We start from the raw sequence: 16,966 nt of genomic DNA on the forward strand, positions 1-16,966 counted from the left end.
ATCAAGAGCAAAATAACATGGAGAATAATTTCAGTTCCATTTATCTCCCATGCCATGTCTCATTTTATATGTACACTTCCCAGTGACATTTAAGGAAACCCAGGCTTTCTGAGCCTGCATCTTCATTAGTCACATTGGTGAAAACTGGACAAAAGGTTCCTTTGCTTTGTGTCATGTTCTAAAGTCCCAGGATTTGCGATTATGGTGACTATAGTGACAGATAAACAGAGGAGAATGCTAAAGGATGTCCCAAAATTCACGCAAGAAGTAATTTTGATAGAAAACACAGGTTTATAATTGAAAATTGTAAATTTTTTATTGATTCATAAAGTATATAGTATAGGGTTATGTATGGAATAGCATATCAGGTGAATGGCCTCCACGGCTTTGCTGGCACATACGCACTCTTTTGTTGAAATTTTCCATGACCATTTTGCATAAATGTGGCTGAATTTTGATGAGGCTCATTTTCATCTGATGGCTTGGTTAATCAACAAAATTGTCACATTTGGGGTTCAGAAAATCCACGAGTGATTGTTGAGAAACAAATGCATCTACAACATGTCACTGTTTGGTGCGGATTTTGGGCTGGAGGCATCATCGGATCATTCTTCGAAAATGCGGCTGCTCAGGCAATAACAAAAGAGTGCGTATGTGCCAGCAAAGCCGTGGGGGCCATTTACCCGATATGCTATTCCATACATAACCCTATACTGTATACTTTATGAATCAATAAAAAATTTATAATTTTTAATTATAAACCTGTGTTTTCTATCAAAATTACTTCTTGCATGAATTTTGGGACACCCTTTACTAACATTTCAGCATTTCATGAATAATCAGCTTCCAAATCCTGCATTCTTCCTCTAATATTAGTTGATTTGAGTAACACTGAGTTACTTACCATGAAATTTTCCTGCTGGTTCAAAATAAAATCAGCATGAAATGCTATTAGCTTACTTAAAGCACTAAGATCAGTGAGAAGATGTGGCCTCTTATCTTTCCATTAGAAAACAAAAGGTAAGGGGATAATTTTCTATCCTGTGAAATATCAATTTTCCACTTTGTGGGTTTGTAAATTACTGGCTTTCATAGTGTAATCAATGTCACTGATTCAATGTGGATGAAATAAATAAGATAAAATATAAAATCTGTTCACTTCCGCTAAGCTCCAATTTCAATTAGTCTTGCAGCTGACATTATTCTTATAAAGGTTTAAGCATCCAAATACCATGGCTAATAGTAGAACATTTATTAGCCAACAAATTTTAATATTACCCCAGATAAGAAATAAAAGTGAGCATATATACAATGATCAAGAAAACAGTGACAGGCTGCAACATTTAAAATCATCGTTTTTCCAATAAAGAACTCTGTAATTCTTTAATTGAAGTGAAATGATAAAATTTACAACATTAAATAGACTTTATACACTCATATGGATAGAAGAAACCATAAGAATCATTTATAGTTTCTTTGTTTCCAGATAGGACTATGTAAGTTTTATACAGAGAAAATAAATTTTTGCTAATTGTTAAGACTTCTGGGAAAAGCAGTATCCTAAGGCCCTGAGGGTAATCAGCCTCCAAGATAGATGGCCAATGATCTCAGCCTCCTGGTATTCACATCCCTGTGTAGACCTCTCCCATGATGAACAGGGCTGACATATAAACAATAGGAAATATTAGAAATGGCAGTGAGACTTCCAAAGCGACGTCATAAAAGGCATTACCACTTCCATTTTAATCTCTCTTGAATCATTTGTTCTGCGGAAAGCTAGCGGACTACATCTTAAGGAAACTCAAGAAGGCCCACGGAGAAACTGGAGTGATGAGGAACGGAGGCCCCCTTCCAACAGCCCTTTCAAGTGAGCCAACTTGAAAGGAGACTCTCTAGTCCCACTCAAGCCTTCAGGTGACTGCGACTTTATGAGACCCTGAGCCAGAAATACCTATCTAAGCTGCTCCCAAATTCCGGGTGCCCAGAAACTGAGATAATACATGTCTGTTGTTTTATGTTGCTATGTGTTCAGGTCTGCCATTTAGACACACTGCGTAGACTAAAATTTACCTGGCAAGGCTGCTGTATTAAATGAGGTAACATATAAAAGGTGCCAAACACTGCCTCATCCATAGTGTTAAATAACTGTAATATTATGTATCATTAAGTATTTTTAAACTATTTTTACTGATCATCATGCAACTACAAATTAGTGAGACTTATTTCTAGAAGTCACAAAAGGTTTCACAATACTCACCGAGCAACTACAAAATAATGTTTCTTCAGAGTGTTAGACTTACTTATCCTTCCTTTACAAAATACAAAATAAAAATCCTTTAAACTTTTCTCTTGGATGCAATCCTATTAACTCCTGAGAGCAAATCTGTTTACTCTTTCTCTAACTTTCTCAGAAGTATAGTGAACACCAAACAACTAATAGTCCTTTAAAAATGTTTACAGCTTGACTTCTTTGCATCAGCAATAAAATTAATGAAATCAGAAAATATAGCTACTCGACTGGCAAAATGTGGGTTGCCCTCATTTGCCCTGGTAAGTGACTATTTGAATGAACATAAAAGCCGGAGTCAAGGCACATCAGTTCGTAGCCCTGGAGATCAGAGATGTGGGATGGCAGTGAGGGCCTGATGGTAGCAGCACCCACATTTACCTTATGAGATGACCTTAACCATATCAAGGCCTTGGTTTTTTTCCCATTTTGGACATTAGGAACTTACATAACACTTACGTCCAGAGTACATTCTACTGGTTCTCCTGCTACTACTTTGGCCCCTTCTCAGCATCTTCTGCTGGCTTCTCCTCTTATATCAGGGCTCAACCTCAGTCCTTCTCATGTTATCTTCCCCTAGCCTTCCCAGACTATGTATGACCTTTCCCAAATTTTAATAGCTTCCAGGTTTATTGCATCACCTCACCTCTTATCTGATCCCTAGACCCAGATATCCATATACCAACCAGATACCCATATGCCTACCCAGCATTTCCACCTAGGACTCTCACAAGTATTGCAAACTTAATATGTCAAAAACTAAACTGCTGACCTTCTTTCCCAATCTCCCCTGACCTCCAGTATTATCTGCCTCAGAAAAATGCTTATTTTTAAAGCGCTTAGGAACATCAGTCCCCTTCTTGAAAACTTCTGTTGCTTTCCCATTGTTCATTAAGACAAAGCCAAAAGTCCAGCCTGCCCCAATCACTGGTTCATGTGAGAATTAGAAAAGCTTCCCCTTCGCTACCATCTGTTCTTTAATCATAATGAATATTTGATTTTGAATATGAACAGTGTCACCTAGAGTGAATAGTGTAGCAGCTCCTATGGACCTTCTCTTGAAGCCCCAAAATTTCAAAGCTCTCTTGCCCTCACGTGACTGTTCCTTCTGGCTTCCATCCCATCCTCTCTAAGTTTACCTCATTCTTCAGGTCTTCTTCAAAAGAAACCTTCCTTGACCACTACCACTTTCAATCCAAAGCAGGCCCTCTGGATATTTATCATGCTGATTACTTCCTGTTTGCGGTACTTACAATAATGGGAATTAGTTAATCATCTGTGCCAACCTCCAGTAATTCATAAGCTTTAGGGGGGCAGGGACTTCATCTAATATTTCTACCATTACAGCCCGAATGCCTAGAGCAGTACGTGGTAATCATGAATGCTAAATATATATTTGTTGACCATAAATGAATAAATAAATGGAAAAAATGAATACACACAGGAGGAGCATAACCCATGAGCTCTATGCATACTAGTTATATAGGATCCTATTTGGACCCCAAGTTTGAGGGGAACCCAGAAGTAAGATTCTGGCTACTTATCACAAGCTCTTCATTGCCTTGAAAATAGTTTTGGTTAATTTCTGAGTTGTTTTTTAAACACATGCTCACTGTTATAAATTCAAATGGCTCAGAAAAGTCTGGAAAGAAAGGAAAATCACCTGAAATCAAATCACCTTAAGATAAATATGATTAACATCCTGATCACCATCTTTTAAAACATCTCTTTCTGCATAGAAACATAACAATATGTAAATGATATTTTTAAAAAATGTTCTTTTTGCTGGACACTAACTTCTTAAGTAACTGATATGAACACACCTTTCTCCATTTTCATTATTTAATGATACATAAACATATACACTGTATTTACTGGCATATATGGTGGTTTGTTATTATTTCTTTTGCACACATAACATTTTATTTTATATATGTACAATACATAGTGAGAAAATCCATGATGTGAATATATCAGTTTATTCAGTCTTTGTCCTCCAAATGGGCATTTGCTTTATGAGGTTTTGCCATTATAAACAATACTGTGATAAATACTGTTGTACATATATGCTTATTTTCTGGTGTTTCTATTTCTGTAATATTGATTTCTCATTTCCTTCAGCAGGCATACCTTGTTTCATTGTGCTTCACTTTATTGTGCTTAATAAATGTTGCATTCTGTTTTGTTTTGTTTTACAAACTGAAGGCAAGACCCTCTACCAACAAAAAGATTACAACTTGCTTCATTGCAATACTCACTTTATTGCAATGATCTGGATCCAAACCCACAGTATCTCTGAGGTATGCCTCTAGAACAGCGGTTCTCAACCTGTAGGTTGCGACTCCTTTGGGGGTCAAACGACCCTTTCACAGGGGTCGCCTAAGACCATCGGAAAACACATATATAATTACATATTGTTTTTGTGATTAATCACTATGCTTTAATTATGTTCAATTTGTAACAATGAAAATACATCCTGCACATCAGATATTTACATTACGATTCATAACAGTAGCAAAATTACAGTTATGAAGTAGCAACGAAAATAATTTTATGGTTGGGGGTCACCACAACATGAGGGACTGTATTAAAGGGTCGCGGCATTAGGAAGGTTGAGAACCACTGCTCTTGAACCTTTTCCTCCAAAATACCTGCCTGCAGCAGGTGCTATCACTTCTCATTGATTTTTGCCAATCAATGGATGAGAGGTTATATGAAGACCCAGAAGGAGCAGTCTCTGTGCCCAGTGCTTCATGCAAAAGGCATCATTTGCAGGGCACCATTTTCAGAATGGATTTCTGAAAAGTAATCCAGCTGATTTGGGGTTGAATGCTGCTCTAGTCATAAACTCTGTAATTACTTGAGTCAGGCAGACTCTCGTACATCAGTGCTATTTAACCAGATTATATTCACTGCCGTATGGAGAAAAACACCCCCAAGAGAGTATTAGCATGCATTGCACTGGGGTGCCTGCTTCATAGCATGCTGGATGAGAAGGAAGAGAGAGAAAGAAAGAAAGCTTATGCCTCAGAGGAAAGCTACAATACACAACAGGATTATAGCACAGCTCTGGCCTAAGAGACATCCAAATCTGAGTGAGACAGAGCAAAGCAGAGCAGAGAATCAAGGGTGCTGACTAGAAGGAGAGGTAGAAAGTCACATTTATTTATTGTTTATTTATGAAAATCTGCATGCTGCCAGGTTGGTGTGGCTCAGTGGTTGAGCACTGACCTATGAACCAGGAAGTCACGGTTCAATTCCTGGTCAGAGCACATGCCCGGGTTGCAGGCTTGGTCCCCAGTAGGGGGCGTGCAGGAGGCAGCCAATCAATGATTCTCTCTCATCACTGATGTTTCTCTCTCTCTCTCTCTCTCTCTCTCTCTCTCTCTCTCTCTCTCTCTCTCCAAATCAATAAAAATATATTTTAAAAAAACAAACAAGAAAATCTGCATGTCTATTTTATTTCCATTAGAAAAATATTAGCTGTATAAAATTTTGGTCCACTTCTTCTTTACCTCTACCATTCAAACTTAAATTCTTAATTTTACTCAAATAAAAGCAGAATCATATATCTGACATGATAATTAAATATTTCAAATCATTAAATTAATAGGATTTCAATGAATTAAGTGTACTTTTTATTATTTTTCAGGAATAGTAACTCATCTTCCCTACATGTTATTCCCCTTTAGTTTTACTTTTTGAGGAACCATGTAATGCATGTCTCTTTTCTCATGTCTAGTAATAAGAGTGATACATAAGTGAAATTTATAACATCGGTAACTGGATTCATCATCTACTCTTCAATCACGGCCATTCCCCTTACTATATGGTATTTTCCATAATACTTCAGATATTTTAGTCAGCTTACACTTTTCAACATCAGTTGTAAAAATTAAGATGTTAAATTAAAAACATTATTAAATTGCAAATTAAATAACACCAGGACCCCTAGGGTGATGCTGTTGTGAGAGGGCCTTGGATCGCTCCTGTTTCAACCTCAACACCGCCTCCTTTGAGCAAAGCAGCAGCCTGGTAAGCAGCTCTCACAGGAAAACTCCTCTTGAAATACTGTTTGTAGATTTCATAACTTCGACAGTACCGAAGTTACGTCAGCCAGCAAAACAGTTGTTTTTACCACATAGTAAAGTCACAGCCTGCAGCTTTTATAATTTCATCCATTTTCTAAGAGCTTATTTAGCTTCCTCTGCCACCCCTCCTGGCACAAGCTGTCCACTTGAAGGGTCCATGCCTAGCTGTCCCGACCGCAGGGTCTAATGGCCCCTGGGGCCTTCGCGATGCTGATCACCTTTCTGATCAAGAGCAACATGGCTGACTAATCCTTTGCTCTTGAGGCCCCTCTGAACAAAGAAGCCCATACACTGTACCCACTCACATCTCACCTGGAAAGTCACTTTTAGAAAAATTCATTCATTATGCAGCAAAGGACATTGAGAGGGGGTACACTTCTAAAAAAAGGGCTGAGAGGTTTTCATAGCTGAAGCAAATAGGGTTGAGGGGTGCTTAAGAGCCAGGAAAACCTTAGGAAAGGGAGACACCACGGGAAGATGGATGTGGTTTTAGAAGGAAGGGTGTAAGGAAGGTTTGGAAGCTGCTCGCTCTGGGGAGTCCTTACCACTCCACTCCCCTCACTCCATGTGCTCCTCTCTCTAAACCCAAAATGCTAGCCACTGGAAGGTCCTCCGTTCCTGCAGGGAGCTCCCATAGGTCCTGCAGAGAGCACAGCAGAGCAAGGCACACGCTGACAGGGTGACCACTGCAGAGCTGGGTGAAGCCAGAACACCCACAGCATCTGTACACTTATATTATCTACTCATTCCTCCTCACCCCTGTAACCTTTCCAGTGGCATTTACATGATATCCATCTTTTTTGATAGTTTTAAATTCATACAGTGCACATCAGCTCCTATGACTAAAATCCACTGTACTCACTGAAGCTGCTTCTTCAGCTCTTACCTGGAGAAAATAGCCATGGAGGCCTGAGAGCAGCTAGCTGCAAAGGTGCCATTAGGACCAGCCTCTAAGAAAGAACCCTTGAAGCATGGTAGCCATCACCTCAGGTAAAAACGGCTGCTTAATTTTTAACCCTGCTATTCTGGCTTCTGTACTTATTTGCTTGCTAAAATAATAGAGAAATTATTTTGATTTTTTGAACTTATATAAATCATCCCATTCGATTGAATACCCCATTGATTGTGGTTTTACTGGTCTTTCAAAACACATTCCTTTGCACCTGGAGACCAGGACACACAATTGCTTTAATTGCTCCAGAAAATGTGTTTCTGTTGACTCTGGTCCCAAAACCTGAAACTATAATTAATCTTTGTAAGATAACTAACTTGCTCAATTTAGCTTCTGTAACAAACTGCTTTTGCAAACCAGGGTCCTCATTCCAAACCTAGAGATGTAATCAATGCCTTTGTGATATTTGCCTATGTAAGTCTGATGTTACGGGCATTCGGCACTGCGAGATTTGGAGCCGCATCTCTCTCGCAGTCGCCGGCTTCATTGATTAAATGACTCATTGATTTGATTTTGCGTCCTGTGTGTTACTCACGGGGTGCATTACAACACCCTCACCACTGACAGGGGCATCCTAAGGGAATGGCATAAATGGAAATTAAAATAAATTAAAATAATCACAGCTGCGAACAGACTGTGGCAGAAATGAAATAAAATGTATAAAATCCAGTATTAAAGGGTATGAAGATATAAACATCTTTACATGTTTTTGGTGGACAAGTAAATGGCTATATATCTGGAAAGTAACTTGGAAGTATCTATTAAATGCATGTACCTTGAATAATCCTACTTTTATGAAACTATCCTACAAATAAAAGAATCAATAGATAAGATTGTATGTTCAGATATGTTTGCTGAAGGACTGTTGACAGTGACCCCAAATTTAAAACAAGCTGAATGTTTATCATTAGGATAAATTGTGGGGTGTTCCTATATAACACAGGGAAATATGTGGAAAGATACGTCCCAGGCTGTCAATATTGAGTACCTCAAGTAAAGCAGAACTGGGGGATGGCATAATAAATGTGTGTAACTTAATTTGTTTTTAAACTAAAGAAGTGAAAGGGAAAATGTTTACACACACACACACACACACACACACACACACACACACACACACACACACACACCTCTATTACTAGCCAGCCTGGTATGATGCTGAAAAATGTCACCTTCAGGGGTTAATTTTTCTATATCCAAAAGTCTATTGTTAAAATACAAATACTCTGGTCCGCGACGCCGAGCCGAACCGGACCCGCAGCCACCATGAACAGCAAAGGTCAATATCCAACGCAGCCAACTTACCCTGTGCAGCCGCCTGGGAACCCAGTGTACCCTCAGATCTTGCATCTCCCTCAGGCTCCACCCTATACCGATGCCGATGCTCCGCCCGCCTACTCAGAGCTCTATCGTCCGAGCTTTGTGCACCCAGGGGCTGCCACCGTCCCCACCATGTCAGCTGCATTTCCTGGCGCCTCACTGTATCTTCCCATGGCCGCCCAGTCTGTGGCTGTTGGGCCTTTAGGCTCCACAATCCCCATGGCTTACTATCCAGTTGGCCCCATCTATCCACCTGGTTCAACAGTGCTGGTGGAAGGCGGGTATGATGCAGGTGCCAGATTCGGAGCTGGGGCTACTGCTGGCAACATTCCTCCTCCACCCCCTGGATGCCCTCCCAATGCTGCTCAGCTTGCAGTCATGCAGGGAGCCAACGTCCTCGTAACTCAGCGGAAGGGGAACTTCTTCATGGGTGGTTCAGATGGTGGCTACACCATCTGGTGAAGACCCAAGGCCACCTCTGTGCCGGGAAAGACATCACATACCTTCAGCACTTCTCACAATGTAACTGCTTTAGTCATATTAACCTGAAGTTGCAGTTTAAGACACATGTTGTTGGGGTGTCTTTCTGGTGCCCAAAATTTCAGGCACTTTTCAAACTTAATAAGGAACCATGTAATGGTAGCAGTACCTCCCTAATGCATTTTGAGGTAGGGGAGGTATCCATTCATAAAATGAATGTGGGTGAAACAGCCCTAAAAATCTTCCTTTAATTCCTCTGGAGTAATACTGTACCATACTGGTCTTTGCTTTTAGTAATAAAACATCAAATTAGGTTTGGAGGGAACTTTGATCTTCCTAAGAATTAAAGTTGCCAAATTATTCTGATTGGTCTTTAATCTTTAAGTCTTTGATTTATATTGCTTGTTTTAAGTGAAATGCATTAGTTGTCTGCCTTTTCCACCTTTTGTCCCACATCCCACGCCCAACCCATCTTCCATTCCCTCCCGCCAATCTCCATTGAATCAGTGGTGCAGGACAGAAAGCCAGTCAGACTCATTTCCTTCTCTCCTTGCACTTGTCCCCACCTGTCATCGTTAACTTGTCTTTCACAAGGATCCTCTGAAACCCCGTCTGTGCCCAAAGCACAGACCCCATTATTTCTGTTTTTGCATCTCCTCAGGCAAAAGTGGAGGGTGCCTTTTGGACCCTCCTCATAGGCTCTCTTCATACATGAACCAAACCCAAATTTGCTTTGGTGCCAGAAAAACATCTTATTTGAACAAAGGATAGCAACACAAACTATAAACAACAGTTTGTTTAAAATGTGTGTGTGGGGGGGGGAGAGTGGGGGAGGGCAAGGAGGAGGATGTATTTCATAAGCCTGATGACTTTAGAGCCAAATTAAGGGGAGTTGTCAGATTAAAAAATTGGTTACCATTTATTGTCCAAATGTCTGATGCAGCCACTCATGGCTCCCAGTAATTCCTAAGCTGGGTTAATGGGGCCGTGTGAATGCCTCTACACAATGACTTGAGTCCAGTGAAATCTCATTAGGGTTAAGAATATTTCAGGGATCCTTAATATTTTAATTTTTGTTTTTTGCAATTGGGTTTTTATAATTTCAGTTCATCTAAATTTTGTGTTCTGTACATGTGATGTTTGACTGTACCATTGACTGTTATGGAAGTTAAGCGTTGTATGTCTCTCTCTCTACACTGTGGTGCACTTAACTTGTGGATTTTTTTATACTAAAAATGTAGAATAAAAATTGGAAAAAAAAAAGAAAAAAAAAATACAAATACTCTTAAAGTTGTTTTTTTGGCCCTTAACACTTGGGGTATAGAAAGGAGATGATGTTTTGATTGCTTTCTAACAGGCTGAGAGGAACCTCCTTAACTAGGACAGGTAGGTGTCTGTGTGGGGAAGATATAAGAAAGGCCCCGGGCTCCTGGCCTGACTGACATGCATCTTGCTTGACATTGACACCTTGTCTGGGAAGGAGAACCGAAAGAGAGGAAAAGGCACTAAATGAAGAGGTGGTGGGGCACAGGCATTTCCTGCTTTCTTAAAATGCTATGTGTAAGTTCACACTTATCATCTGACTGAGATATGGTGTTCCTAACTCACCATATAATAAAGGACTTTGGACCACCTATATTAGGACCCTAGTCCCTATCCTCTTCACAAGCCCCTTTGTTCAAGAAAGAAAAATTCAGACTTTATGAGAAACTCTACCCAGTGTCTTGAACACAGGGAGATGAAAAGCGACAAATTTCTGGGAAGTTGGGGGAAGAAGGAGGTAATCTAAGCTTAGAAGAAAGTATAAAGAAGATCTAATTTAGATGAAGAGGGCACCAGCAGATGTGGAATCAGGGCCTGATGGTTGAAATGGAAAAGGAAATAAATGTGGTGGTCACAGGGGCACCCAGACTTTGAGAGCAGGTGTGAAATGCCCCATTTGAGATTTATTTGGGGGGTGGGGAGAAACATTGATCAATTGCCTACCACACAGTCCTGACCAGGGTTTGAACCTACAACCTGGGTATGTGCCCTGAGCAGGAATCACACCCACCACCCTTTGGTGTATGGGATGATGCTCCAACCAACTAAGCCACACTGGCCAGGGTGCCCCATTTGAATTTGAAGAGGGCTAAGCCCTGCAAGTAGGGGACAAAAGCCAGAACGAAATGGCTTCACTAGCATGTATTTATAAGGTAATTTATAATAAATTTTAAGAGTATACTTCTAAATCATTTTTTAATTATCCTTAGTTTGGACCATTGTTAGACTCACATACAGCCTCAATTTAATCCTGAATATTACGAAGCCTATAGTACAGCCACTCCCACCCCATACACCACTGCTACCATGAAAGTTGCTATTAACTGTAACAGGGCCCAGATTAGCCCATTACAGTGAATCAAACAGCCACACCCAGGATCACAATTTGCAAGTTAGCCCACATCTGGAGTTTGAACATACCAGCTGAATGACATATCAATAGCACTCTCTGATAGTGCAAACAATTATTACATAAGCGTAACTCTGCCTGAGGTAGGAAAAAAGCCAAATTCCAAGCTAACATGTCATCTGGATTTATAATGAAATAAATCTCTCTCTACAAATGTTATTTTTAAAATACCAGACATCTGATGGCAGCGGGTGTGATTAAAGTGTGGGGGTGGGGGAGGATAATGCTGACTTCAACAAAAAATAGCTTAAAGATCTCCTGTGAATTGAGCCCAGTTTGAACACAGAGTAGCAAGTGCTATCTTCTTTTCTATGACTTTGATTCATTTCCCTCTTTTAATTTTCCCTTCAATTCTAGGGGAAGCTTGTAAAGCTGAAAGCAAACCTGTTAAATAGCTAGGAAGATAGTCTGTCACTTTCCATTGAAGTTTTCTCTCTTTCCACTGTAAAAGTAGAAAGAATGGCATCAGTAAGGTGTTGGGAGGATTGCTACTATTGCTCTTTTAAATTTTACCCAAACCTAATGCTACACAATTAGAAAAATAATAGTTGACTCTTGAACAACATGGGTTTGAATTGCACTTATATGTGGATTTTTTCTGTAAACATTGTTAATGTATTTTCTCTTATGATTTTAATACCATTTTATTTTCTCTAGCCACTTTATTATAAGAATACTAGAGGCCAGGTGCACAAAATTCGTGCAGAGTGGGGGTGGGCGGGGGGGTCTCTCTCAGCCCAGCCTGCACCCTCTCCAAACCAGGACCCCTCAGGGATGTCCAACTGCCGGTTTAGGCCAATCTCAGGGATCAGGCCTAAACCAGTAGTTGGACATCCCTCCCACAATCCAGGACCACTGGCTTCTAACTGCTCACCAGCCTGCCTGCCTGATCACCCCTAACTGCCCCCCCTGCCAACCTGATCGCCCCTGCCTCCCCCACCAGCCTGGTCAACCCTTACTGTCCCCTCTGCCGGCTTGGTCATCCCCAACTGCCCCCCCCCCCGTGCTGGCCTGGTTGCCCCTAACTGCGCTGCCCCCCGCCCCCCGCCAGCCTGGTCACCCCACGCAACCTGCTGTTCAGTCATTTGGTCGTCCTCACTAACTCCCCTGCCGACCTGGTTGCCCCACGCAGCCTGCAGTTCAGTCATTTGGTCGTCCCTCACTAACACCCCTGCCGGCCTGGTCGCCCCAGGCAGCCTGCTGGTCATTACTGTTACTGTGATGGCATCCTAGACAATTTGCATATTCCCCTATTATTAGTATAGATAATATGTAATGCATTTAATATACAAAATATGTGCTCATCGACTATTTATGTTATGGGTAATGCCTCTAGCCAACAGTAGGCTATTAGTAGTTAAGTTTTTGGGAAGTCAAAAGTTATACACAGATTTTCAACAGTGCAGGCAGGGGTCAGCGCACCTAACCTCCACATTGTTTAAGGGTCAACTGTATGTAATAAAGCCCCTAGAGTCCCAAATATTTTTTTCATGGCCTTTGCCACAAAAAGTTAAATCAGATGCTGATTTCTCCCAATATCCTCAGGACATCATCTAAATAGTACAGAGCAACAGAATAATGGCCCTCTAATGTCAAGATTCATGAATATTACATGAGTTGCTTATAAAAATGTAGTTTCCTGGTCCCTTCCCCAAACCTCCTGACTCACAGTGTGTGGAGTTGGGCCTACAAATCTGTATTTAATAAGCCCCAAGTGATCTTAAACAAAGTAACTGGGAAACACTGGATTAACCACTAGGAAACACTGCTATAAAATATGTATTTAATTTCAAGCCATATTATATAGCTATCAGTTTGGCTTTTCACTCTGTATCCAAACCACAACTAGATAGCACTCATGGTTCACACTATAGACACAGGCTAGATAAGAAAGCCAATTCTTTCAAATTGTTCCTGGTAACCTAATGGGAGTCCCTACCTCCTCCCCATAACCTCCCTCCTCCACTGAAAAAGAATACAAAAGTTGAGAGTTTGAGCAAGAACCTATAGGACACATAAGGTCCTGGCCAGGAAGTGCCCATCATTTTCCTTGGCTTGTTGTCTTAAGGAGAACATATGCTAGAACATTGCCTCAACAGTACAAGAAGCTGAAGAATCAAAGTTGGACAGCCCAGCAATTAAGTCAAACCAGTTCAACTTCCTCTCAACCTCTTCCATCCCAATCCAGCTGGGAAAAGTGCTGAGATGATTCTGACTCTCCTAGGGAGACCAATCATCCTGGTCTTCCCAGGACTTTCACGACTGAAACTAAGAAAATCCTGAGCAAACTGAGATGGGTTGGTCCCTCTGCTTTCCTCCAATTTTAACCATACCCAGACCCAGCTCCTCAGCATGTGTGTCACCAGTACCAGGGAAGCAGCTCCCTGGGAACCTCAGACAGAGAGGGAGGCAGGCTCAGATAGGACACCACTCACTGACAGGCCATTTTCAGACCAGGTCCAGGCCCACAAATTCTGGTTCAAAAGTAGAAAACTTATAGCTCTGAAGTCTAACCAGAGAGCTCAGAGAGATCAAGTAACACGGGTTCCTTGCTCTCAGGTAAGTCTCAATCTGCAGAGTCCGAAGCAGAAAAACCCAGTTATTACAAGTAAGAAACTGAGTTTCCCATTCATGGACTCTAAACCTACTTTTCCCACTAGATAAGATCTAGAAGTTAGAGAATAACTAGTAAGTTAACAAATAAAGAGGATAATTTCAGAGAAGAAGTGGAAACCTTGGGACCAGGGAATGACACGATGGTGAATTCCCTGGGTTTTCATTTTGCCTCACATATCCCAAACATAGAACTGAAAAAGTCATCAACCTGGTAACGCCAATCGGCACAGACAAAAATAAAACAAAACAAAGTGAACAAACAAAAAAATCCTGCTTCCTTTTAGCAAAAGAATAGGAAAGGGACAGTCTAACAAGTCAGAAAACTTTTAGACAATTATGAATGACACAGAAAACACTGTGACCCTGCCCATATCCATGTTGAGAAATGTCAAGTGGAGACGCCAGACTTCCAGCTTCACCAGGTTTTAATGGGTCACCCCACGTCCCCCATCAGAATGGTATCAGAAAGGATGTGGTAGACACTCAGGACTTTCCCCACCACCTAGCAATAAGGCCAACACCTCCCATGAGGTACTCGAAAGTCATAAGGGAGTGGTCATGTGGCACTTCTACCCCTCACACCCAGGGAGGTGTCAGTAGGGGCCTAGTGGAGAGCCCAGCTATGACCCTACCCAGCTCCCCTGCTGTGTGCTTCAACAGGAGCTGAGTGGGATATCTGGGCCTCTACCCTCACCTGACAGTAACAGAGAGGCACACCCACCTTCCCTGTCACAGAGGTGTCACAAAGCAACAACTAAAACAGAAGAGATAAATAGGATCTAGAGTCTCATAATATAATTCCCAAAATATCCAGGTTTCAACTGAAAATCACTCATTGTAACAAGAACTATGAAAAATCTCAAAATTAATGAAAAAAGATAAGAGATGCTAAGACCAAGAATACAGACATTAGAATTATTTTAAAAAAATATATATTTTATTGATTTTTTACAGAGAGGAAGGGAGAGAGATAGAGAGTTAGAAACATCGATGAGAGAGAAACATCGATCAGCTGCCTCCTGCACACCTCCTACTGGGGATGTGCCCGCAACCAAGGTACATGCCCTTGACCGGAATTGAACCTGGTACCTTTCAGTCCACAGGCCGACGCTCTATCCACTGAGCCAAACCGGTTACGGCAACATTAGAATTATTAAACAAGTATTTTAAAACAGCCATCATAAAAATGCTCCAATAAACAATTATGAACATTCTTAAAATAAATAATAAAGTCTCAGCAAAATAAAAAAAAATCCAGAAAATATAAAAAAAGAAACCAAAGAAAATTTTATCACCAAAAGAATATAATAACCAAAATAAAAAACTCAATGAATGGGCTCAACAGCATAATGGAAGGAACAAAGGGAAGAAACCATAAATTGTAATCTATAATAATAAAAGGGTAATATGCTAATTAGACTGGATGTCTTCCAGACGTCATTCCGGGTGTCCTTCCTGATGAAGCTGGGGCTGGGGGGAAGACAGCCAGGGTCCCAGGTGCCTTCAGGAGGCCCAGGGGAAGCCAGCTTGGTCTCAGGTGCCTGCCAGCGGCCAGAGGAGGGAGGCCCAGGTCCCGGGTGCTGGAAGGAAGCTGGTGCCAGTAGCCAGGGGAAGGAAGGCCTACTCTTGCACGAATTTTTGTGCATTAGGCCTCTAGTTAATGAATAATAACATAAGAATAAAGTCTGTGTTTCACATACTCACAACTGTAAACCTACTTTTGTACCTGTGTGTGTGAGAGAGAGAGAGAGTAAAATCCTGTTAGCTATGGGGAGAATGAATGATAAAAAGCAGGAATAGTGAGAGAGAAATCAGTTAGGAAAACATGAAGTCCTCCAGGTAAGAGATGACTGTGCTAAACTATCAACATGGGAGTTGAAACAGGGAGAAGGGCGCAGATGTGGAATACACTGTGAAGGCATAATCAATAGTATTTGCAGATGGATAATCTGTGGAGGGTGAAAGAAAAAAATCAAAAGTAACTCCTAGGTTTCTTACTTGCACATCTATATAGATAATGGTGTCATTTACTGAGATAAGGAAGAAGAATCTGTTCTCCAGAAATATTTGAGATGTGAGACTATTGTTTAATTAATTTATCCTCTTTTTGACAAATAATCACAATTTGGATGTCAATAATTACCCTACACACGAAGAGTTTCCCAGGTTCAACACAGGCTATGTAGCTTTGAGTGAAATCAATGAAGAAAACATATGTCTGAAAAGACCAGAAAGGAAGCTCTGCTGAGTGGAGAAGCTTGTTTCCAAAATTTCTTCAAGAATTTGAATACCAGAGCAAGACAGGGTTCTTTACTTTGAAGTTGTAAACAAAGTATTTCATACTGTCTACTTAAAATATTTTTCTCCACTCACACTGATATTCTTGTTAGGTGTTTCCTTCCTAATGTCAGTCACAGATGCTTCACCTAGTTAAAGGAATTGGAGGACTATTTCCTTTGAGGCTCAAGACAAGAACCTGGCATTTAAAGGAGCACAACTCAGGTTAACTCTCTAAGTCAGGACTTGGTTCTTCTTCATAAACAACACATTTTCCTTAGGAGCACAAGCCAGAGGGCTACAGCCCCTGGTTGCCATAGCAACTGCAATTTCACACACCAAATTGGTTTTCTCAGAACATAGACTTAGAGTAGCACTTTTTTTTTTTAACATATAGTTTAGCACATGAAGGATTTGGTGCAATTTCCAGTCATCTCTTCTGTCTCAGATGTGTTTTGTTTTTAAAATGTCAGAGTGACTGAAGACCGAGT

The 16,966-nt window shown here is 40.8% G+C and overlaps 2 protein-coding genes and 1 pseudogene across 2 annotated transcripts in view; 1 reads left to right on the forward strand and 2 right to left on the reverse strand.

Annotated features, from left to right (window-relative positions):
• GPR176 (G protein-coupled receptor 176) overlaps positions 1-16,966 on the reverse strand; it is a 100,317-nt gene that overhangs the window by 17,557 nt on the left and 65,794 nt on the right. The window lies entirely within an intron of this gene.
• On the reverse strand, positions 6,071-6,684 carry LOC118649624 (annotated as a pseudogene).
• Positions 8,562-9,507, forward strand: LOC118649619 (DAZ-associated protein 2-like). Its single transcript, XM_036296914.1, has one exon. It carries the CDS (start codon positions 8,597-8,599, stop codon positions 9,110-9,112), a length of 516 nt encoding a protein of 171 aa, XP_036152807.1. The 5' UTR covers positions 8,562-8,596; the 3' UTR covers positions 9,113-9,507.

This window comes from Myotis myotis, unplaced genomic scaffold, assembly GCF_014108235.1.
Source record: "Myotis myotis isolate mMyoMyo1 unplaced genomic scaffold, mMyoMyo1.p scaffold_m19_p_1, whole genome shotgun sequence".
In the NCBI taxonomy this organism is placed as follows: domain Eukaryota; kingdom Metazoa; phylum Chordata; class Mammalia; order Chiroptera; family Vespertilionidae; genus Myotis; species Myotis myotis.

What these genes read in the sequence shown, in the direction of transcription:
- LOC118649619 (XM_036296914.1), top strand. Translation starts at nt 8,597, where the DNA reads ATGAACAGCAAAGGTCAATATCCAACGCAGCCAACTTACCCTGTGCAG.